This window comes from Leptonotus elevatus, chromosome 1 (genome assembly GCF_054856555.1).
Source record: "Leptonotus elevatus isolate MCC_2025b chromosome 1, RoL_Lele_1.0, whole genome shotgun sequence".
NCBI lineage: Eukaryota > Metazoa > Chordata > Actinopteri > Syngnathiformes > Syngnathidae > Leptonotus > Leptonotus elevatus.
Genome location: NC_141239.1, coordinates 43259273 through 43284500, shown reverse-complemented (window position 1 = coordinate 43284500; position 25228 = coordinate 43259273). Strand labels below are relative to the sequence as shown.

General features: G+C 41.4%; 2 protein-coding genes and 1 long non-coding RNA gene across 11 annotated transcripts in view; 1 reads left to right on the top strand and 2 right to left on the bottom strand.

The window, feature by feature from the left end:
- Positions 1 to 8955: 8955 nt before the first annotated feature.
- On the bottom strand, positions 8956 to 14043 carry LOC147182323 (uncharacterized). 2 transcript variants are annotated; one of them, XR_015091764.1, is made up of 3 exons: positions 13721 to 14043; positions 11720 to 11853; positions 8956 to 9508 (listed from the first exon to the last, which is right to left on the bottom strand). It is a non-coding gene; the product is annotated as an uncharacterized LOC147182323 (long non-coding RNA). The 2 variants fall into 2 exon arrangements; XR_015091843.1 differs by lacking the exon at positions 13721 to 14043 and adding an exon at positions 13537 to 13632.
- Positions 13806 to 18473, top strand: gosr2 (golgi SNAP receptor complex member 2). The gene is made up of 6 exons (XM_086063657.1): positions 13806 to 13998; positions 14071 to 14135; positions 15503 to 15611; positions 15694 to 15826; positions 17080 to 17220; positions 17897 to 18473. The coding sequence occupies exons 1-6, from the start codon at positions 13970 to 13972 to the stop codon at positions 18056 to 18058; spliced, it is 639 nt and encodes a 212-aa protein (XP_085919783.1). The 5' UTR covers positions 13806 to 13969; the 3' UTR covers positions 18059 to 18473.
- Positions 18474 to 19125: 652 nt separating this feature from the next.
- The window catches only part of gpatch8 (G patch domain containing 8), a 30354-nt gene continuing 24251 nt past the window's right edge, over positions 19126 to 25228 (bottom strand). For 7 of the 8 annotated variants that reach the window (XM_086097569.1, XM_086060054.1, XM_086057553.1 and 4 more), the window contains 5 exons: positions 24884 to 24951; positions 24723 to 24809; positions 24495 to 24638; positions 24272 to 24402; positions 19126 to 23667 (listed from right to left, as the gene is read on the bottom strand). In XM_086097569.1, the coding sequence (XP_085953695.1) occupies positions 19869 to 23667; positions 24272 to 24402; positions 24495 to 24638; positions 24723 to 24809; positions 24884 to 24951 (4229 nt within the window). In that variant the 3' untranslated portion in view covers positions 19126 to 19868. The remainder of the gene's footprint in view (positions 23668 to 24271; positions 24403 to 24494; positions 24639 to 24722; positions 24810 to 24883; positions 24952 to 25228) is intronic. The other variant, XM_086098339.1, reaches the window with a different exon arrangement.

Sequence of the window (25228 nt, the reverse complement as noted above, 5' to 3'; positions counted from 1 at the left end):
TCCAAGTCAAGTGATTAAAAAAAAACTTTCTTATTTAAAGCAAATAAACAAACGGACAAATGTTTTATAAGAGACTGTGTCAGTGATGTCAAACAGTGCACGCACACACGCACGCACGCACGCACGCACGCACGCACGCACGCACGCACACACACACACACACACACACACACACACACACACACACATTAGCATTAGCGTGGCAGCTATTTTGGCAGGAAAAGTCCCGACAGGTGTTGTGCCTATGGCCATCTACAAAGTGATGATGATGATGATAATGATGATGATCACAACGAGGACGATAACGCTGAGGAATGTCACATATGCAAACAAACAAGAGTGGTCGACCCCGCCGTTTACGTGCGATTAAGCGAGAATCAGAAACTTTTTTTGCTGTGTTTTTTTTTTTTTTTATGAGCTTCTGCTTTTGATGTTGCACTCTAAAAGGCAGTGATTACACACTATTATTCCTCGCTAGGACATCAACAAGGGCCTGTCGTGGTGAGAAGGGGTGAGACAAATTGTGCTCTATTAGCACTATAGCGAGCACGGAATCATATATGTTAATATAGATAGACCAAACACAACTGATTTCTCCAAATTAATCTGCATATGATAATAATGTTGTATAAACAACCCTAGCTGAATTTATGCACTTCTATTGGTTAATACTGAGGCCTAAAGAGTCCATTTTGAACTGACTATGTTATCAAATATGCTTCATTACTTGCTAAATCTCTACTAGAGAAACATAACGGTAATGATAACAATAACTTGGCTTTATAAAGAACTCTAAAGTTCCTATATCCACTGAACTCGTTATCAAATATGGTTCCACATCCCCTAAAATGCTACTAGATATTATTACTAAATCGTACAACTTCCTACTTCTAAATTGAAGTAGTAGTAACAATAGTAACTTAACTTGGAATTATTTATCAACTAGTTATCGAGTATGGCTCCACACTTGCTAAAGTGCAACTAGTATAGAAAAGTATTGTCAGACGTTAAAATGAGGAATAATAGGTTTGTTTAATCTGGAACCAAATATAACTCTATAACTGCAAAAGTACTTTGAATACAAAATTCTAATTACTACTACTAATTCTAATCTACTCACAACAATGCTCAATGTTGTAAGGAGGAATACACGCATAGTACTAAATGAGTCTACACCCAGAAAAGCACTACTAGAAAAAACATTTTACTACTCACATCAATATTCTCAAGTTAAAGTTCTAAAGTAGAGAAACACTGTTTTAAGACTTAAAGTATAAAGTTAACAAAATATAGGTCCAAATCTGGCAAAGCACTACTACATTTTACTACTCACAAGAATACTGCAAAGTTGAAGTTATAATGCGGAACAGCCACTTATCATGGTACCAAATATGGTCCTAGACTACGGTAGTTATTCACAATACAAAACAAAAATCAAATTATAACAAGGAACACCCAAAATCCTACTCTAAAGTTTAAGTTAAAATGAGGAACACCCACTAAACATGGTACCAAATATGGTTCCACAATCGACACCTGTCACAGTGCTTTTCAAGGAGCGTTGTTAAAATTCTAACAATTACTTTAACCAGTAACCAAATATGGCTCCACAATCGCTTAAGTGTTCCAAAGAGAAAAGGTGTCTTACTGCTTATCACTCTCAGGTTGAAGTTCTAATGAGAAACATCAACATGACAAACAACTTGTTGGGTTACCAAAAATTGTTCCACGCCCATTAGTGCTTTAATTAACTCAAGAAGTGTGCTCTCACTACAATATTCTAAAGTTCTAACTCTCACTCTACCAATTACCAAATGTGATATCTTGCAACTTGATAATAAATATAAAGACATTCATTAAAACAATTTAAAACACAACCCTTCACTTTGAAGCTCTTCTTCGCTACAGAATTCATTTCCCCTTACTTTAAAGCTGAAAAGTCAGAGAGCACCTCATGCATCATTCTTCCCTCTGGTGCCAGAGGTTAAACAAGTTCACAGACGATCCCACTAGACAACCGGATCACTGTATTGTAATATCACAAATCAATATTTAACTTAAATCGACGTGACTGCTGCATCAGGAAGGAGACGAGGTGCATGTTTTGTTTTGTTTTTTGCCATGTTGTCGGACATCAAGGAGGAAAACCGAGGATGGATGGATAGAGACCCCCGAGGCAATCCCACCCCCCTCACTTTCCTCTTGCTGCTTGTTGTTGTTGTTTTATAATGAACTCCTAAAGCCTTCATTTCCCTTCTCCAGCCAGAGTGGAGAGGACGCAGCGAAGGGGGCTTCGGAGTCTACCTCGAGATTCGCACGCACAAGCCCCCAGGGTGGCGGCACCGAGTGGGGGTGGGAGGTGGTAGAAGTGGGGTTGCGATGCAATATCGTGTGTGTGATTGTGTGTGCGCGCTTGACACAGACCTGACATCATGCAGGTGAAGGTAGAAACAGGTTTTTGCATATGTGTGTGCACACCTGTGGTCACCTCCGCAAGAGGGCAGGTGATATGTGAGAGGGCGTGTTTGTATTTGGGTTTTACAGTGCGGGTCTGCAATCCCAAAGATGACATTTGCCACCCAGGAGACAATGAATGGCACCCAACACAATCTGTTCCAATTCGATTGGACAATTTCTACAATAGGTAGGAATCCATTCCAGAGTCAAACTGTATACATTTCTCTTTACAGTAAAACATAAAAACAATAAGAGTCGAGTACCCTTTTGGCAGGCCAAGAACAAGATTTGGACATATAGAAAGATGTGCAAAACTGACCCCACCCCCAAAAGAAAATATCCAAAAAAATGATGATGCTTTTATAAAACATAAAATGAACAATACTTGTTGAAATAATTACAGTTAAGAAAAAGTAATATTATTTAGAATGTTCATATGTAAAATAAAAAAATAAAAAATACCAACTGAAGTTTACGATTCTTTCAATAAAATGTTGACCATTCTCAACAAAATGTAAAAACAATAAAAGTGTTTAGTAATGCAGACAAAATAAGCATATTTGGTAATGAAGGGAGGTAAAGAATGGTCACAGCATGCTTTGAAATATGTTTAAGTAAATTCTCCAATATTTAATAAAAAATAATTGTGATCTACAACTCAAGCAAAATAAGTTATCTATCCTTAATCGTAAAAAATATAAACAATAAAAGAGTCTACCATTTTTTTTCTAGTACTATATTTGAAACACAGAAGAACGTTTAAAATAGACCCCGACTCCCTGAGTTACATTAATGTACTCTTTTTTTTTTTACATGGTTAAAACACTTTTTAATATTTTTTTTCACTATATTTTTCATGTGTAAAAATAAGTTGACCACAGTACACTTGAGAATAAAAATGTATTTACATTTGTTTAAAAAAAAAAAAAGAAGCTTTGTTGACAAGCCCAGGCTGGCGGATCCGACAGTGGGTGAACTGCGCCACTACGGGAGTGTTTACAGCCAACTTCAGTAGCTGTAAATCATTGCAGCTCCTCTCATTCCCTTAAAACGTAGTGCAACAGTCAATACACCGTTCTCTGGCTTAGGTTTCGATCGACTTTCTGCCACTAAATTGTCACTTTGCTAGGCACATCTCCGTGGACACTTTGTCTGCTGCGGTGGAACGCATGCCGAGCTTGCCGTAGATCGCCCTACCAAATTGGTAAATGCCACAAGATTGGCAGACATAGACTGGTGGCATACATTTTTAAAGTATTTAACTAATGGCAATAGTAAAAACAGTCTATTTTAATGTACACCAAACTTCCTGTGTATATGTGTGTTGTGGTTTGAAGTTGCTCCTTGATTAGACAAAAAAAACAAAAAAAAAGAGGGGAAAAAGTCTAAGAAAAAGCAAACGAGAATTAAATCTATTGATGCATGTTTACTGAGCTCTGAGGTACATTTTGTACATTATAAGCGCATTTTATTCCAAATATTATTAAATATCATTCCGCTTCAGTGGGTCCGCTGTATTATTCAAGTTCAGTTTTATACTGTAAAAGTGTATTTTCTTGCTGTAGCTAGCATTGCTCGGAGGTTCATACATGACTTATTTAATAGTGGGCAACTCAGTGAGGCGTGCAGTGGTTTGTTCGATGCTTTGGCTCAAGGACACAAAGTATTGGTTCCTCATGTGTAATCGGAACCTCGAAGCCTCGGGTGCGGGAGAAGAGGGAAGAAAAAACACCTAAAACCTGACCGAGACTTCCGCCTCTTCAAGTGCTTGATAGCATCAGTGCTAAGCCGCTCGCATAGCCCGGCAGGACCGTGGCAGCACCGTAATGTAAAATTTAAATAAAAAAAAAAGGAGGGGGGACAAAAACGTTTTTGTGCAGGGGTAAAAAAAAAAAAAAGGGGGGGTGGGGGGATTACAGATACAGTACACAGAATACAGCATTGAGCAGGAATTTAGGAATGAGTAATGCAATTGCTCAACCCACAACAAGAACATGCACTGCCTCGGGCCATGACAAGGTTGAGTGCATACCTTGGGGTTGGGGGGTGACAGGGTGTGTGGTGTTTGGGGGGGAGGGGGGGTTGGGGATCGGGTACGCTGGCTGACAAGGCCGTGTACTCCAAAAAAAAAAAACATTTCCAAGAATCACAGCATTCCAATTCCACAGCAGAGAATAATTGAGAGATGGCATGGACTAAATTCCACCTTAATTAAATATAATTAAATTGTTATAATGAATACCATTCGTGACATCAGCATAGATCACGCAACCATCATTCATTCTGTTTAGTCTGACAATACAAAAAACAGCTTATGTATATGTATACCACTGATCTGTATATAACTGGATAGCTGATAGGCCAAGACTTGTGATGCTGCTAGGCCGCCATATTACCACTCCCAAGAAACGTTTCTCGGCATGTAATCCTATACATTTACTTTTGTATTGAAATTGGAGAACATTTGAGACAGTACTTAGTAGAAACAGCACGATTTATGATGTTTTAAATCTGTTAAATATAAATGGGAGGACTTCAGACTTACAACTTACAACTTGCCTTTAATACATGTATTAATTTAAATTCTATGCTTAAATGATGTTTACAGGAGGAAACTTGTATATTTTTTTTAAATGAAAGAATTATAACTGTAATTCAACAAAATGCCTCTCCCAAATCTCATATTGGGTTCTAAGGAACTGAGAGATAAAAGAAAAAAGGGGGTATTCAAAGCAGCACATACCGTCCACTTGTTAAAAAATAGTGACCACCCCACCAAAGGCCACCCACTGCGATGAATAAAAACGGATGCGGATTATGCGGTTTAATTCCTATTCCACAGACACAATATTAATCTGAATGCCGTGTTTAGACTAGTAGGGGGCGCATCAGAGATACTGTATTATGGTAAAGAAAACCTTTGACTTTGAATATAAGTTAAAAAGGATTGCAAATCATTGTTATGAAATTGTCTATTCTTCCATTTTCCCATGGCAAGGATGCCCCATAGAGTGTTTATCACCTCTCTTGACCACACACTTACGCATATTTCCACACACTTATGTACATGTGCTGTATGACTACACAGGAGGGAACTCCTGAAAGAAGTGGTTCCCATGCTGCTCTTGTTCCTCCTGCACACCTGCAGCATGAACAACAAGTCAGTCGGTATCGTCGGACATGATAACGACGTCGTGCGCTTTCAAAACTTACTCCCTTGTACCATGCTCCTCCTCTTAGCTACACACACACACACACACACACACACACACACACATATTCACAAACCTCCATTACAACCAATACCAACACATCCCAGCATCGACTCTGTCCAAGAGTGGAAAACACACTGATAAAAGAAAAAGGAGACCTTGTGTCTGGAATGCTGGCAAGTAGCAACACAATCAATGTTGTCGGTCGGTTGGAGCCACTTTATTAGGTATAGCTGCATAATCAAAGAGTTGTTTCAAAAATGTATAATGTTTGATTTGACTGAAATAAATTAATATAAATATATTTTTGTCATTCGCAGAGGTGTAGAAGCACACTGCATCATATTGAAAGTTGTTCCTAATATTTTGACCCTGTCAGCGCAATAAGGTATTTGTTTCTTTTATATGGTGCACTTTTACGGAATAATGATACCATGAGCTGGGAGCCAGGGTGGGTGAAGATCCACGGACTCTTTAAAGCAATGGCTGGAATCTGGCCACGAGACTACACTGTCTAAAGCACTATTTAAATTGATTTTTTTTAAATTATTTTTCCCCATCTTAAGTACTAATGTGAATAAGGTTTGACCGAGCCACAAATAATTGATGCTCCTATAAAAGTGTTTCTAATTAATAAATAAACCTCCGTTTTTGTGATTAATCTGTTCTAGAAACTCTGACTAAAACCAAATTGTACAAAAACCAAAGCAATATTTCCCATTGGAAATGTTGTAAATCCAATTAATTCCTTCCAGATACCCAACAATTTGAACAAAAAACTGATTTTAGATAGAATAAATCATTTAATCAATCAACTATCATTTTACATATTGAAAATAATGTAAAACAAATATAAATGAACAATTAACATCACTTTATATTGAAGACGCTTAGTGGCATAGCGAGGAGTAGAGAAGGGCACCATTTTTTTCACTTTGTATTGAGTTCTTTCTTGAATTCTGTCACCTATATTGCCTCCTTTATCAAATGGGTGGCATTCAGAACTGTCTGTCAAATTGTCAGACAAAGCAGTGTGTATTTCACAATGCAACTCAAGACAATAACAAGCCTCCTGGTTTGCTTGGCAACACTCATACAAGTTGGGGCAACATTGGCATAACACTTCCTGTCGAAAGTCAGGCATTTAAAATAAAAGCACACCAGTATCTGTACAGTACAATTTACCCACATTTTCTTTGAACCCATGGGTGCTTATTGAGCAATCGCCCTGAAACTATTTTGTGCTTGTTCATTGAGCATGACTACTCCAGTAAATAAGCCACTATGTGGCCAAAGAAAGTGTCGTTAAACTGTGTGCTTTTACTTTGAAGGCCTGTACTTTGACAGGATATGCTACAGTTATGTTGCCAGAGTGTTTGCAAGCATACTGGAATGGTTGTTGCATTGCGCTATTAATGAAAGCTTGCATTGTGGGTGACACCTTGCCGTTTAACGCATATCATACAACTTATGAAATGCTTCGAATGAACGTGCACCGATTCCAGGAAATGAATGGCCGAGTCACATGCTTTTTTTATACGAAAACTGAAAAAATTACGAAAATCAAGGTTTAACTGTGCTAAAAGTTTTATTTATTAATATACCACAAACTATGATACAAAAATATGTTAATAACATTTCACACTCTTACAAACATCTTCAAAATTGCTGTAACTTTAAAAATACAGTAAACAGTCTTGTAATAGTGATCTCTGTGCCAAACGTGTTTGTGTCATTTTACTGACACCAGGGTTTGCTTTCCAAAGATTACAGATGACACTTTAACAACAGCCGGTGATCAAACGATCAGCTGGTGGAGAAATACTGCTCGGCGGGTACTAAAGTGCTGACGGTAAAGTGAAGACCTTTTTATCAACCAGGGGAGTTGTGTGTTGTGTTCATGCCGGCTGTTTACATCCGACCGCGAGCCGACAAAACTACAGTTCTAGCTCTCCTGCATGATATCATAGATAAACATAGACTGCACACCCAGATGCCATGTTTGATGCAGCTGGCGATTTTAACCACTGTAACTCCAGAACCAAACTCCAAAAGCACATAGATACATTCTGTAGACTGTTTTGTTTTTTGGACACGTTACGGTAGGTTTTTCCATGTACCACATAAGATAGGTAAAAAAATAATAAGAATCCACGAATAGGTGAATTTGTGAATACCCAAGCAGTAAACATGTGGGGTCCACTGTATACTAACTTATACTGCAGCAAGATTGCAAACTGAATACATAATGCACCTAATCTTATATGTTGGCATAAAAACTGCTACTATTGCGTAATCCTCATTAGAAATAGCATTTGACTACACATCACGATGTAAAATCCTCATCACTCTTGCTGTTAGCATACAAACTGTTAGCATGTTAGCATTTGAACAAATCTCATTAGCAATAGCACAGATTGTCGATGATGATCAGGACAGCCGACCTTCCGGTTACTGAACGACCGTCTCTACCCATGACCCACGGACGCCACACATGTGTGGCTAACAAGCTGTCCGTAATTTAGCGTTAGATCCATTTTGCATTGCATGCCAGAATAGGCAATGAGTTAAAATCCTCACTGACCTATCCAAATGGTTTCTGTACTACCATGAAGTTATCAAAATAGCAGTTACCATTGGGAATAACACATGACAATATTTCATTATATAAGTAATCATCAAGCTACCGTTGTTGTTTCTGTACACAGGTTGCAATCTTGATATATATTGACAATTCCGAACATCCGAGCGTTTCTGATATTTCCACACAGTACACGGTGAAAATAAATCGTGTCTTGTATTGCGTTTGCCTGACTAACATATAAACCAGGCAGATTTTTATAGTAGTCAAATGACATTTAATTTTTGAAAACAAAGTAATTCTCACAAATCAAATTACAACGACCCAAAGTCCAATGATTTTCAATGAGCGGAGAGCTTCCTTTCACCTACTTAATGCTGCATTCAGGGAAGGTGGGAAATCGGATTGATCCCACTTGTAGCTCCACTTCCGACCTCAAAGAGGCAAATGTAAACAACAAAGATGGCTGATTATGATAAATTGCTTGTTTATATATATATATATATACATATATATATACGTATACATATATATATATATATATATATATATATATATATATATATATATATATATATATATATATATATATGTTAGGGGTGTCAAAATTAATGAGTTAATATAAAGTTCCTAATTAACAATACAAAAAATTTTAATGCGCGATTAATGATCGCCCTTTACCTGGAAAGCCTGTACTGGGGGAATTCCAGTTGCAATGAAGCAGACACGTCCACGTCAAAATTTAGCAGTAATAAATTTAATAATGATGCATATATTTGTGGAGACTGGTGTCAAGTTGTATTTTACAATTTCACAAGTTACTTGTTGACGGAGTCCAACCCAAGACCCGTTTGGGACCTCCTCCTCATTTGAATAACATTTCATGATGCATTTCTTGCTGAAAGCCTCTGCAGCATGAAATAAATAAATATGAGAGCAGAGCCTTTTTAGTTATTGATTTATGTATATTTAAATGTATTTATTAGAGATGCACGATAATATCGGTGGCCGATAATTATCGACCAATTTGACGTCATACAGATAAACCAGATAATAAAGAAATTTGCAGATAATAATAGGCATGCCACGTTGGTCCATCTGTTGTGGTTGTGGCTCAAGTTGTGCCCAACTCCTCAATCCTTCCCCTCTCCAATGGTAGTGTCACATATTTGTGACATCATAATGCGCGCAACCTCAGGTTCACAGAAGATGCATCATGGCGCCATTGCAGTCGCCAGTGTGGGCTTTGTTTACTGTCCTGTTGTGCAAAATAACAATTTAACACGTATTAACATAACAAGTTTATACTGTATTGTGGACACCTGCATTTTATCTAACAATGGGCTTTTCACTTCTTGTACATGAAGCAATATCAAAGTGACCTTGACTGATCGGAAGAGACTGCTTGCTTTCTTTCCTGTCTAGCTGACACTCCCTTTCTCCTACCAAAACGTAACCGGGTTGCATAAAAATCTCCCCATGATAATTTTCTGGGCACACTCTCACAGATCACTTCTTGTAGACTGCTCCGTAAGACTTGCGTTTATTTGAAGCTTCAAATATAAAGAAACCCAAGAGACAAATTGTTTTCCATCTCGCCTAACTACTGAAAATTCCACAACACTCACTAAAATGTTATATTTTTAAAACGTGACTGTTTTGTTTTGGCAAACTCAAAATTAGTTACTGGTTGTCTTTGAAACAGAGATATCAATAAAGTTAAGCTTCATGGTGCTTTACACAATATTTTTATGTATTTGTACATGTTAGACTAATAGTAGGATTCGAAAGTATATTCGTATTCAAGTTAATTTTTCAAACAATTATCGGCTTACTTATCAGTTATCCACATTGACACTTTCTAAATTATTGGTTTAGCGTATCGGTTGAAAATAGCATTATCGTGCATCACTACTATTTATATATTTATTTTTGTTTTTGTTTTTTATTCTTTTGGCATTTTAGGTCCTCCAAGGCTGCATGCCTCAGCCTTTAATGCAATGGTTGTCCCTCATCACAAAACAAACTGAATTTAGAATACTCAGCTAATTACACACTATAAAGTGCATACACTCAAAAGATACAAACATAGCAATGGCAAAGCATAACTATTCTAGAAAAACATCACCAACAATGCAGATTAAATTTCACACAATTACGTACGTACTACAAAGTCACAGACTTGGTGAACGGTTTTATAAAAAGCCACCATGTAATACAAATGTCGATATAGGCTACATACCATTTTGTTAACATGTTTTGTTCAAATTGATGTAGAAATGTGACGTCTCAAAAACCCTCAAAAGACTGAATTTACCGTAATAATAGTACTTTTTCTGTAAAGAGCAAAGGTCTTAGATTTCAGATACCGTTGGAATTTTTCAGATAGGACAAATGGTGCCATAGAATTACGGTAATCCCAAATCCACCTCGAGAGAGAGAGCCGGCGACACGCTATTTAAGCGCTCCACAGATTTTTAGACTACGGAATGAAGGAAATCAAATTAGCTTTTGGCATTTTTCTGGGAAAAATTGTGTCCCGGGAGAGATTTTTATTTTCCCGGGACAGCTGGTTAAAAAAAGAGAACAATTCTGGGGGAAATGGGACAGGTGGCAACTCTAGTAGAGGCAGCCAATGCTTATGTTGGAATTGTATACAGCACAACCTCAGATTTTGAATGTCCAGGTTTTCACACGATTCTGTTTTCGGCTACCTTTTCACCAAAATGTTGCTCTTTTTTTGTTGTACAATTAAAAGTGTTTTGTACCAAACTCATCCACCTGCCCACGGAACTTACACACTCTTTTCCTGGAATTTAACCCCACATCAAGCATCGACTACTCATATTCAACAAGAGATGAAAAACACCTTAGAATTAAAGAGCTTGTAGCAAAGTATGAAAATGGCGGCTTGCCCTTCCGAATAATAACTTCTCTCTCTTACCTCTTTTTGCTGCCTTTGATACACCATCTAGGGTCTTCAATAAAGCTAAACATGAAGTTTAATGTTAATGTATCCATCTCATTAGTCACATATTGTTTTATGTATGTTAAACTATGTTTTCCTTTTTAAAATGAGTTTTTGTTAATATTTTTGGGTGTCTTGAACAAATTAATTAGATTTATATTGCTTCCTATGAGAAATATTGTTTTAGTTTTCGTACTCTTTTGTTTTAGTCAGTCATTTTGGAAAAAAATCTATGGCGAAAACATAGTATGCAGTGTATCTAATATTGTGACTAACAGTGTGTGTGCGTGTGTGTCTGTGGGTAGGGGAAGGCCTGAGCCATCAAGCAACCATCTCTCAAATGTCACAGGTGGTGTAGCCACAGGGCTGTGTGTGTGCATGCGTGTGTATGTGTGTATATGCACAGGTGAATGAGTGTGTGTGACTGACAGCTCCATGTGATGGTCTCAGCCTCTGTCGGAAGGAGGGAAAGCCGATCAGCTCAATCAGAACATGACTCACTTGCAAGCGGCCCGTTTTTTCTCAGCAGAACTCCAGGCAGCACAGGCCAAGCCCGGCAAGGTTCTGACAGGTCCCATTTTTGCTCTCATTCAGCGTCTCGTCACAGCAGCTTCAAAGTGGAGTGGATGGTCGCCCTCGGGGGGAAAATGAGAAGATCAGTATGCCTTCAAAAAATGAGTGGTATCCAAAAAATTGTTGAGCCGTAGGCCTTTTTTTTTTCTTCTACTCCTCCTCCCATAATTGTCTTCTTTACTTCACTCAATCTCCGTGACTAGTATTTGTTGAGTTATGATCTAGACAATGACTGGGAAACTTCCTCTTTCTAACCCTTAATTTGGTACTCATTTAATTGTATTTTAATATTATAAATTTACTATATGAATTATTTTTCTTATTTATTTTTTACTTAACTGCCCTTTTCTGAATTTGCACATCCATTTTGATTCAGGTATCAAATGTGGGTCCAGAAACAGAATCTTTCCATATTGTATTATATTATGGACGCACATGTTTTAGTTTTTCTTTGACTTTTTTTGTAAAATGGCCCCTGGATTATTATTTTTTTTTAAATTAGCACCGAGTATCAAAAGTCCGTGGACAGGTCTGTTTTAAGAGGATGCATGAAAAAAAATAATTAAGAGGACATTTATTAAGACAATGAATGTCCTCTTATTTTCACAGAAAAGTCAGCCATTTTGATTGGAAGAAGCTATTTTGAGCATATTACAGGACTCTTACTATAATTTACCCAAATGAGCCCCAGTCGGAAGAAGGTATCAACACTAAATTGCCAGGCTCGTTTGCATCTAATGTGGGTGGAATATGTTGATCAAGGGCACCTCTAACTTGGGAATGAAATTGGCCTCTCTTCAGCAACCAGTCCCGTTTTCCATGTATTTTCACCCACTCAAATCCAACCCCGTTAACTACGGCAAAATGTTTTGATATCCAATACATGGGGTACAGAATGGTGTGCTTCCTTGATGGAGGTAAGGTCAGGGAGTGGCACGGTGAGATTCCTTGAACACACACACCTGCAGTCTGGACAGTGACTTGGGCCCGTGGTGCTCAGGTGTGGAGGCAAAGCAGTAAGCTCATATCATCCTTTCCTCAGGGGCTAAAGCATAAAGAAAGACCGAAAGAAAGACTGAAAGACAGAAAGAAAGACTGAAAGACTAAAAGAAAGACTGAAAGAAAGAAAGAAAGAAAGAAAGAAAGAAAGAAAGAAAGAAAGAAAGAAAGAAAGAAAGAAAGAAAGAAAGAAAGAAAGAAAGAAAGAAAGAAAGAAAGAAAGAAAGAAAAGAACCCTACGACCTTTAGACGGGGCGGTGGTAAACGCTCCCTTGTGGACCTCTACGAGTTGACAAGGGCCTTCATTTGGCGCTTCCCTTCGCCGCGGGGGGATGTGTTATGACAACCAAGGGAAAAAAAGCAGCGTGAGCAAGAAGTGGCATGAACGCATCTCCAGATTTTCTGACAGTTTCATAGCCTGGAGATACACGCAGCCATCAAGTCAAGCACCATCTGTCTGGCTCCACTTGTTGATGGCTGTGCCCAATGAGGTAAACAAATATTACTGGAGAAAAAAGAAGAGAAGCTTGTAACAGCTCGTTCATAGATTTCACTGGACTATTTAACCCCCTTGCCTTAAAATTAGTCAACAGGATGATGGAGGACGAAGGTGATTGAAATGTGGTTTTGGCTTGGGAATCAGTTTTCCATCTAAGGAACACTTGTGAAATATTGGCCCAAAAATCCCATCATTGAATACTTTCACAAAACTCCATGACAGTGTTGTGGCTGTAATATTACCTCACCCTTTGGAAACACTCAATCTGTTAAAATAGCTAGCCTGAGGAGTTGGACACATGTCAAATGACTCTTTTCTGCCAGTGGTGTAGCAACAGTGACTCTTTTACACTTGAGAACAGAAAAAAACACACACCAAAATAAGATTTAAAGGCTAAAAACGTCGCTCAAATTATTTAACTATGTAGTTACCTTCCCAAAATGGCAGCCCGTGAGCGCGCGCGTTTCCGTCTTTGACGTGACGTCGCAGCCTTTCCGCTTTCCCTACTTCCGTACACAAACGCTGATGACGTGTGCTTTCCTTCAATGCTACCTAGAGCTAGCTAACTTTGCTCCCTGTAGTTGCACGCCGAGGGGCGATAACCCCGTAAAAATAAATATATAAATTAAAAATAAATACATAAATAAACAACAAAAACCGAGTATCTCAGGTTGTCGAAGATGGAGACGCTGTACCACCAGACTAACAAGTGAGTTACTTGGAAATGCTCTACCGTTTAGCTAACTAGCTAGTCAGTCGCTTAAATTGTACTTTTCTTCAGAAAAATCCAAGAGGTGCAGTCGCTCATGGGCAACCTAGAGAGAACAGATCGCCAGTCAGTTCACTGTGAGTACTAATTTACAGATGCTGGAGTAAGTCAGACACTTTACGTGCAAAGTCATACCTGGCTTTGTGGGTTTCATAGTGAAGGATATTTTATGAGTTGCTTTTTGTGGTCATTATTGTGTGGCGTTTCCTAATATTTTGCCCTTACGTGCAGAATATTAGGAACAGCTCTGTTTGATGTGTTCAGAGTAAGCGTCAACCACTAAGTGTATGTTTGTACACGTGTACTCCTTCCTGTACTCCTTTAAAGGCTAATTAATGTCCATTCTGCACGCACTTCTTGTTATGGCTGCCCCTGCTTGGATGTTTTGTATGCCTGGTGATCAGTTTGGAACAGGAAACTGCAGGGCTGGGTTCTTTTCAGGATAATGATGGGAAGTTTGCACCGCGCGCGCACGCACACACGAGAACAGTAAATAAATACATTTTAAGAATACTTTGAGGTCGTACACAACATCGCAAAGTCTAGTAAAAAACGTGAGGATAACTATTGAATCAGTACAAATTGGCTAAAGTGACAAGAGCAATAATAGAAAAACTGTGTACAGTGTATAGTTTGGTTTTATTGAACATATAAACATAAAAACACATTACAAGTATAAAATATAAGTTGAAGTAAAAAAGAAAAACAAGAATGGGAAGAACGAAAATAGTTTATATGTTCAAAAGGGGTATCGTACAGTGTATAGTTAGGGTAAGAAATCGATTTTGCATGTCTTAATTTTACACTTGTATGGGAGTTTTTGTAAATTCATGTTAAAATGTTACTTAAAATTACCGCTGACCTATTAATCAAATTCAAATTGACATTACAACATAGTTTGGGTCCCCATGTTCACATCTTTGTTTCATCATGACAAGTTGACATGATAAAGCTATAGATTTGTTTGCATTATTGTTGTAATTTGATTTATGACTTACTGAAATATGTTTACGTAACACTTGTTTGGTAGAATTTTGTTAAATTGTCTTAGTGAACGCATAGGCTGCAAGTCCAAGTGTTTAGTAACTAAGTGACGTTGGTGGACTCTTTCTCATATTAATTCATTTAATTTAATTTATTTTAGCATAAGGAAAATCTTTAGGACAAAAACATATATTAAATCTGTTTTTTATATTAGTTTAATTGATTCCTTTCGTTTGTTAAAGAACACATGGGAAGACCTTGAAAGTGATCATTTGAAATTGCAATATTGAATCTCAATTATGTTTCCAAATTGTTCAACCCTAATAAAGATTTAAATATAAACAAATGTATGATCATATGAGTGAGGTAGTTGCTATCCAGGCAGGGCAAATATTAGCAACACCTTCCACGGTGATTTTCTCATCACGTAATATAATGGTTGTCTTCTCTCTATGGTCAGTGTTAGAGAATGAACTTCTGGCTCGAATTGAGCAGATCTTCAACCACTTGGAGCGTCTGGAGATCCTGTCCAGCAAGGAGCCACCTAACCGCCGCCAGAATGCCAGACTGTGAGTTGAGCGAGTCACCCTTTGGATAGGAACTCATGAAGAATGATTGTCTTTGAAAAATATGGTCCTCTTGCTCCAAAAGGCGCGTGGACCAGCTCAAGTATGATGTCCAGCACCTACGCACCGCCCTGCAGAACTTCCAGCACAGACGCTACACCCACGAGGCCCAGGAGCGGGAGCGGGAGGAGCTCATGAGCCGGACCTTCACCACCAATGTCAGTTCCGGCCATGTTGTTTTAAATTGAAAAAAATAAATAAAATTATATATATATATATATATAAAACAAAAAGGGCAAAAAAAGTGGTACAGAGACCCCATATTCAATGCAGGGATATGTTCCAGACCTACCTGGATTAGCTGAAAATCAATCTTTTTTTTTTTTATCCCTCCCACATGCGTTTAACACATTTACATTACAATACACATAAATGTTAAGACACACTTAAAAAAATTCCTTAGCAGTTTCTTGGGCTTTCTTCAAATTGTTTAAAGTAATCCCTTGAGATACAAGTTTAATGTTCCGTTACTATGATCGGAACTCAAAACACTTGAATCTCAAATCATCTTTGCCCAGTCAAGCGAATGGAAATGCCATATTTTTAATGAGGAAAAATAGCACCCTACATTTTACTTAATAAAAACAAAGTAATACCGATAAATAGAATGTAAGAAGTCAAATATTTTGTGCATCATGACTTAATGTTAACCGTAAGTATGTGAATGAGCTTGAGCTCTTTCCCTGCCAGAGAGGTGACATTCTTCATCCCATGAGCCCAGCTTCTGAAGCCGGGGATCGGACTGCCAAGGTCCCTGCCTTCGGCTGCCGCCCAGCTCACATTGTACCCTATGGCCCCTCTCGCGTCCCGGCTAGGGAAAATCTTATTCCAGTATTGTCATAAGGATCTTTTGAGCCGTGCTTTGTCTGGTCCCTCACCGAGGATCTATTTGTCAAGGGTGACTCTGCCAGGGGCATAAATCCCAAAGACAATTTAGGTCCTAGAATAATTAGGACACACAAACCCCTCTACAACGATAAGGTGACAGCTCAGGGAGTGTCTAACCAAACCAAATTTAAACAAGTCTGCTACCTCAGTGCTAACACAAATGCAAAATGACATAGAAGGGCTAATGGAATTAGCATAGATGTTATGCTAATTATAAACCTTTCAACAACTGCTACATAGAACAGCAGCATACACAAGAGTATACAGTACTCACAGGCTTATATCCTTTCTCTATTCTGTTGGAAGGACAGCAATTACTGGAGCTTTGTTGAAGCACTTCTCTGACTCTTCTTCTTGCTCTTAATCATGCTGCTTTTTTCTGGTCGATCTCAGGGCGGCACAACTCTAAATTGGGATTTGCTTTGATCCTGTAAAAAACATTTAGAACCCATCGCCTATAAATCTGTGATGTGCGAACGATAAACAGCTGGGAACACTCAAATAATAATCGTAATTTCCGCAGGACGCCGACACGTCCATCCCCATTGACGAGACGCTGCAGCTCAACACCAACCTGCACAACGCACACAGAGGCATGGACGACCTGCTGGGCAGCGGTAGCAGCATCCTCAACGGGCTCAAAGATCAAAGATCCTCACTCAAGGTAAGTGCATTCCATATCGGATTTTTGGCATAAGATTATTGGGCAAGACACTCCCTATGTGCGTCTTGCTTAAAGGTGTATTGTGGAGTTTTGTCACTTTTTTTTTTTTTTTTTTTATTCACAACTGCCACCTCCGGCCTGAGCTACTACAGCTTGAATAAACTTTGTTTTTTCAGTTTTCTTGGAGTCTGAGCTGGAGTTTGGACTGTGCTCGAAGCCAGCCACTTCTTGTTTTTTTAATGTCCATCCCAATTGTGTCGTACGCTAGCTAACGCAACATCACATGTCCGCGGGGATGAGCATGATCATGACACCCTCTCCACACTGAAGGGAAGATACAAAACAAATCTTTAACATTAACATTTTTTACCCCACAATGCACCCACACCATAGTGAATCAGGCACAGACATGCAAATGCATAGGCATAGGATGTAATGTCTGGTGACATCGTGTCAACCCATCAGGACAATACAATAGACACTCACCTCTAAGATGCGTGTAATCTCCCTCTGCATGTTCACTAAAGCGTCTTCAAAAACCTAGGATTCGTATTTCATTTTTTAAAGTAGTTAATTTCTGTTTGCACTTGAATTTATGTCTCTTGGACCCCAAAAAAAAGATAAGAACAGTTTTTTTTTCTTGTAAAAATGTTGCATCATCTGTTTTTGCTGCCAGGGGACCCATAAGAAGATGCTGGATGTGGCCAACATGCTAGGTCTGTCCAACACAGTGATGCGGCTCATTGAGAGGAGAGCCACACAGGACAAGTGGATCATGATCGGAGGGATGCTGCTCACGTGCGCCTTCATGTTCCTGGTGATACGATATCTAGGATGAACTCAGACGGACACACTTTTGAGGATTTTCCCCCCCACCTCAGATACATTTTATTATTGTGCCATCGCGGTTATCATTGTTGCAACTTCATAACAGTATTCTACCTTTTTTATGGACCCACTTCCTCTGAAATACAAGCTGATCTGAATTGTCTATTTAAAAGTTATTGGGATTTTGTAGACTCATACATACCGGTAACAAACTACATGGCTGGCTAGCGGATTTAAATGTGAAGTAGGCTCATTAAGAATTTGTAAAAAGTAAAAACAATTGTAATTGTACAAGTTCATTGTCATGATTTACAGTTGACTTTAGTCTCACTATGTGAGTGATTTAATTCTGTTAAATAAAACTTTGCTTCCTTGCTTGGCTCTAATTTAATTACATCTAAACTAGGGCTGGGTAATAAATTGAATTAATTCGATCCATCGTCATTTAAAAAATCGAATAGTTGAACATTTTGTAAATCATGAAATCATTTTTGTTCTCTGGATTATTAAAAGCTGTTGTTGTTCTTGTGTTCTGTTACATCCAAATGTTTTTGTGAGTTGCAATTTTGCACAATTTCGCAGAATGCTGGATGGGTGGTTTACAACACTGTTTTTCAGCCCCGGTCTTCGAGTACCCCTGTTCAGCCTGTTTTCCATCTTTCTCTCAGCCAACACACCTGAGGATCGTTATAAGGCTTCATGCAGAGCTTGCTTATTAGCTAATCATTTGAAACACCTGCGTTGGCTGTGGGAGACATGGAAAACAGGCTGGATAGGGGTACTCGAGGACCGCGGTTGAGAACCACTGGTGTTTTTTGGGGGGTATTTTAGATTAAAATCGTAATAGTCTTGAATGACTACAAAAATCGAGATTTTATTTTTGGGGCCATATCGCCCAGCCCTAATTTAAACTTAATAAAAGACTTTGGTTGCCTTATGGAGTACAAACAGTATCACTATGAACTACAGGTTTGGACTCCAAGGAACAATGGCACCACCTACTGTCACAGTAGATATTTGCCACTATCGTATTGGTAACTGTTCAATTGTTCCCAAAAAACAGCCTAAAACAAGGAATGAGCTCAAGGTTTTATTGGCTGAAACAATTCATGTTTTAAAGAAAAATACAGAGTAGCTACAGTTTGACCATCCTCCCCCAGGTCCATCGAGGCAGGTGAGCAACTTTCTTGACCAATAACAACCGCTAGAATTTAAAGTTAATCTACAGCAGCTTTATTTACAAAAAGAAAAGAAAAAACACAGAGCAACAAAAAACACCCTTCCTTCTTCGAAAAGTGTATCTTAGAAAATAATTTAAAAACACACAAAAAAAACCAATACAATTATTGCAGTATACTACAATCTTTGACTAAGATTTCAGTGCAAGAAAAGTCACCTGGCATTGCGAATTGGAGGGTAGGTGAATCATTATGCGTATAATAATCACGATGATCTAGGCCACCAATTATTCTTTGGGTGGGATTCTTCAGATTGCACACTGATATATGTACACGTTACTGCAAGTAAGTTAAAGTAGTCATATTAAAGCAGGGGTGGGTACTTCTTAAATGATGTATGGGCTGCATATGGTTGCTCACCCCTGTATTATTTTTCACATTTCATCATTTTTTTCTTGGCTTTGGCCATTTTGTTTGTCACTGGCTGTAGAGGAACATAAGTAAAAACACCCTGTGGTAAAGAAAAAAGAAAGGTAATTGATCCTGTATACGTACCGCACGGAAAAACCAAACCAGTGTCTGGAGAAACTCTTAAAAAAAAAATCCAAGAGGAATTAGTGTTCTCTCTGGCTTCTCACCTGCTCAGGAGCCGTGGTTAGGTGGATGTTGGAGGTCCTGCCCTGAGAAGATGGGGTGGAGGAGCGGATGCAGCTGGAGAGCTGCCGCTGCTGCTGCGGCCTGCGAGGGCCTGGGTGTGAAGAGCGTAGGGTATAGGGCAGCGTGGGGAACGTGGTGGAGAGCCAAGGGTGTGTGGTGGAGTGCCGAGGCCGGGATAATGTGTATAGGCTGCCCGGAAAGGAAGGCGGTGTGGTGGGCGGGTATCAACCCAGCATGTCCTAACGAGTGTCCCAAAGAGTGTCCGAGAGTGTGACCCAGGTGGGATAAGGAAATTGGGGTGAGGTGGTGCTGGGGTATGTGGTGCACTTGGGCTAGCTGGGCGTGGGCGTGGTGTGGGTGGTGCGCTGGGTGGATGCCCATGGCGGCGGCGGTAGCGGCGTGGTGCTGCAGGATAGCATGTTGCACTGTGGCGATGGACGTGCCTGATGCCATTGACACGGCAGGCTGCTGAATGTGGATCTGCTGCAGGGCTTGGGGTGGTGGTGCCGGTGCCAGGTTGGCGGTGGCGGCCACGGCGGCTGACGGGAAGCTCTTGACCTGCTTGGCCAGCAGCTGCTGCTGGATGTGCTGCTGAGCCGCCTGCTGCAGCTTGCTGTACTTCTCCATCTCCTCCGGCGTGAATGTGATGGGCTGACTCTCAAGCGGAGCCAGGCCTTCTTCCTCCGCTTCCAGGCCGTCATCCTCCAGGCCGGCAGGCGGATACATGGGGTAGCCATGCATCGGGGGCTGCTGCTGTTGCATGTCAGGTATGATGGTCTCTATCATGGGGTTCTGCATGGCCTCCTGCCCCAGTTCCTCTTGGTACTGAGGTATCATCATGGAGGAGTCCTGCTCATAAAGCAGCCGGGGTTCTTGTAACACCTGACCGTCTGCGGTCGGCTGTTGCGTCTCCTCCTGTACTGTTGTGCTCTGTGGGGACTCCTCGACTTTCTGCACTGGTGGAGCTGGAGGTGGTGGCGGCGGAGGGAACTCCCTTATGGGCTCTACCAGGATAACTTCTCTGTCAGCCTCTGAACTCTTCGCAGCTCCAGATTTGTCACACTCATCCGTTCTGTTCAAGGGAATTAGGGGTGCTTTCTTCCCTGCTTGTAGTTTACCAAAAAGTGGCAACATGCTTTTGGTCGATGGGGGTAGTTTGGGACCAAAGTATCCCTGGGGTGGGTCCTTGATCTTTAAACCAGATTTGGTTCCTGTGACTGGATCATCTGAATTCTTTTTCGACTGAATCTTCTCCAGGAGTTGGCGTGCTGTGAGGGAGTTTTTATACTCCCCTGCATCCCGGGAACCGCCTAGCCGTTGAGCCTGCGAGCTAGTGGCGGTGCGATTAAAGCTGCGTGAGGCAGCCCTCGGGGACTGCGAGCGATAGATGCTGGAGCGGTTAAAGTCACTGCGTAGGGTCTCGCTGTCCCCTCGGCTGCAAGTGCTCCGGCGGTGCGGGGAGCCCTTGGCGGAGCTGGACGAGCGGCTACCCGAGCTGCGGCTCCGGCTGTAGCTACGCCTCCAGGACCTTGCACTGGTACTGCGGCTCCAGCTACTGGAGCTCCTGGAGGTGCTGCGGTGGTGCCGCCGGTGCCGCTTCCTGCGGCTGTAGCTGCGCGACCGCGAGCGGGAATCATCAGAGGAGGATGAGGAGTACTGGCGCCGCCGGGAATGCCGGTGCCCTCGGCTGCCCCGCCTCTCGTAGTCTGAGTCCGACGAGCGTTTGGAGTGCCGGCGCCGGTGCCCCTCTGTACTGTAGTCGCTGTAGCTGTCCGAGTAGCTGCGGCTTCGGTGGCTGTAGGCGCTGCTGCCCGCTGAGGAGCGCTCTGTGCTGCTGGAATATGAGCGACTCTGCGAGTTATTGCCGCGGTGGTGCCGCCGACGGCTGCTGCCGCGTCTCGAAGAGCGACTGCAGGAGCGCCTTGACTCTTCACTGCGGTGACGGCGCCCTTCCTGTGGACTCGACCGGTGATGGCGAGAACGCTGAGTGGTGGAACCGCCTTCCTCTTCACTCTCGCTGCTGGGAGGTCTTCCGGGACCAGGGCTCTTCTGGGCTGAGGTGGAACAAGAGGCGCTCTGGGAGGGACCGGAGTCTGTTTTTAGTCGCTTGCTGCTGCCATGCTCCTCTGACGTAATAGCTTTGTCTAAGCTTTTCCTCGTGCTGCCTTCCTCCACTCCTAACCTGCTAGAGGGATCCTTTATAGCACGTTTCCTCTTCCCAGGCTCTACAACTGCTCCAGCTGGAGCCTGCACTGATGAAGAATCAGGTTTATCTTCAGCCTTTACTTTGGCTTTCTCCTTTTTCTCACCCGTCGCCCCTTCTTGATTCGCTGCTTTGTTCTTGCTCTTCTTTCTTTTGTGCTTCTTCTTCTTCTTGGGCATCTCTTGAGTTAGGTCAGTCTGGCCCTCGGCATCTTCCCCGGCCACATCTTTATCTTTTGCTTTGCGCTTTGAATGCTTTGTTGACTTCTTGTGCTTCTTCTTTTTCTTCTTCTTCTTGGTGCTGCTACCACCTGTTGCCATTTTTTGATCATCACCTTCGGCTTGGCCACGCTCCTCCTTAGTGGCAGCTTCATCGCTGTTGAGCTCCATTTTAGCAATTGGTTCTACTTTAGGGGTTATCTCTTTTTGCTTTTCTTTGTCAGGCTGCTCGCAAGGCTTTGGAGTCTTTGCAGCCCTTCCGGCGCGTGTGCCTTTGTTACGAGACAGCTTGAAATCAAAGTATAGAGGATTGCAGCTATAAGACAGGGAGGGCAGCGCTTTGGTGAACTCAAGGAGCTCGGAGGGCCACTGGAGGGTGGTGCTCTCATCTTTACTCAATACAGGGAAGAATGGACCCACAGGGATCTTGGGACCCAAGTTGGAGTCCAACGGCTCTGGTGGTGGTGGTGAGCTTTCTTCTTTCTGCGTGGGGGAAGCAGGAAGATTGGGAGTTGTCTCTACTGCGCATGAAATTTTGTCCTCATCCTTCATTTTTGAGCCCGGAGTTGTCTGTTGAGCTTCAGGGGTTGAGGCAGGGATGGCATCATCATCAGCTTCAATGCTGCAATCTACAATGTTGGACTCTTGAGAAACATTCTCTACCTTCTCCTCTTGCACTTCATCCTCCTCTTCTTCTTCTTCTTCTTCTTTACTCTGACTCTGATCAGATGCCTTCATGAAAAGCAGAAACTGGAAGTGGGGCTTCACTCGGCAATGCGCTGGGGGCATGTAGTGATAGTACTGAGGCTCCTGTCCTGTGTAGCCCTCCTCCTTCTTCATCATCATTTTCAGCTTATTGAGCGTGGAAGCCAGCGAACTTCCGTCGCTAGACTGCTGCGCCTCTTCTGTCACTGTCGCAATGCTGGACTCTCCTCCATCACTTCCCCGCGAGCCTCCTTTTGGGCTGTCAGCGTTGCAGGTGGGCGCTTCATCCTGCGCAAATGCCACTGTCTTTTCTCCTTCCTCTTCTTCCTCTCCTTCGATTGCCTCCTCGCCAGGATCAGTAAACACCGCGGCTGCTGTTTCCAGCTTCACCGGCGCCTTCTTGGCAAAGGAGAAGGACACACTCACTTTGGAGGACGCACTGGCAGTAGGTGAGGAGCAGTTCTTCTTCTTGCCCAGGGAGAAGCTAAATGTCGGCGCAGGCTTCACAGAGGCTTGTTCGCTTTTGTCTGGAACACAGACCTCGAAGGCAGGTTCTGTCATGACAGCGATCTCAGGGGGAAAGATGTCTCCATCTTCGGCCTTCTCACCATCTAAAGCCACTGTGGTTGTTTTGAACATGGGCCCGCTTCCTGGAGTGCTGAAAAGAAAAACAAGACGGAACTGGCTTGTAAATTCAATTGAAATACTAAGTTGTTTGGTACTTTGTTTAGCTAGATAGCTGAAACTGTATTTAATATCTCAATACCTTGCATGACCATCTTTGAGTTCTGTTACGCAGCGTGTTACTGGCAATAGCATCAGCAGCTAACGAGATTAAAGGGGAAGTCAACCCAAACATTTTCTTTACAAGAATATGTACTATGCAGCCCCACTCACTGCATTCTGATAAATACTGCGTTTGTGGAATGTGAGTTAAGCATCAAAATCCACCTGTCTTTCTCCATCACAGGGGGCGGCCATTTTGCCACTTACCAGTCCCGCCAGGATTTTGCGAGTATTTAAGATTGTTGCTGAACTACAGTAGTTCATTTTTGGAATGAACTTTGTTCAAGATTTTGAATTATGAACTGAACAAGTTCATTTAAAAAATTATGACGTTTTAACTAATTTGCATAGAAAATTAGCTTTCTCAACACTGCAGATGTTAAACTCAATGACAACTGTAGCATATTCCTGCCTTTATCAACTAAATCTACAATCTACCAGTAGAGGGTGCTGAAAGAAAGAATAAAACATTCTACCGGTCCTGCTGTTTCCTCTGCTCGGCCAACTCGTGCAGACGACGCAGCATCTTTTCCTTCTTCTTCCCACCTTTGCGGGAACGTGACGACACATTCCGAGCAAACTCCCGCTGCTTGAGTTCCTTTAGCCTCTGTGAGACCGTACACAGTCGGCGTTAGCGTCAAGATGGCTCAGAAAAATTATGGTGATCATGGATTCAGATGGGGTTGACCCAAATTTTACCTGCTTGTGAGCGTGGTCATAGGAGTTGATGTGGTTGTCAAATTCCTGGTGTTTGGTGTACTGCTTGTCACACAGCTCACAGTAGAAATTAGCCCGCAGGTCTTCCAGGGCTTTTGCAATTGCTTTCTCCTTTTCAATCTGATCCTGTTGACAGTGAAAAGTACAGAAACAAAATGTTTAAAAGGAGCTTATGAGTAGTGATCTACGGATGACCAGGCCAGGCCTCACCTTGTATTTCTGCCGTAGTTCCTCCGTCTCTTCCTTCTCCACTTCGAGCACTCTTCTTTTCTCTGTGGCATCCTCTGCATAGTCCATCTAAAAAAAAGGGACATCACTCACAAGCCAATCCAACAAAAAACAGGCTACAAAACCAATTCAACTACCCTTACCTCCATCTCCATCCGTCCCATCCCCATGACATCATATTTAAGAATAATGGGCACGGGATCCGTGCGTCCTGAGGGAACAAGAGACAGATAAATTACAATGGTGAGTTGTGTCTTGAATTAGCTGGGTGGAAGGCCAGCTCGGAGACAGCCTGCTTTTAAGAGCATAGGGTGCTGGGGTTAGAGAAATTAGCCTTTTAAAAAAGTGCAAAGAGACCAGAAAGCTACAGTGAACCAAACACCAGCCATTCTCACAGCTTACTGATGAGACAGCAAGTCTAGATACCTGTATAGCTATGGTTGCTGACTTGCTGTACTAGTTCGTGTAACAAATTTCAAATTTGTGGT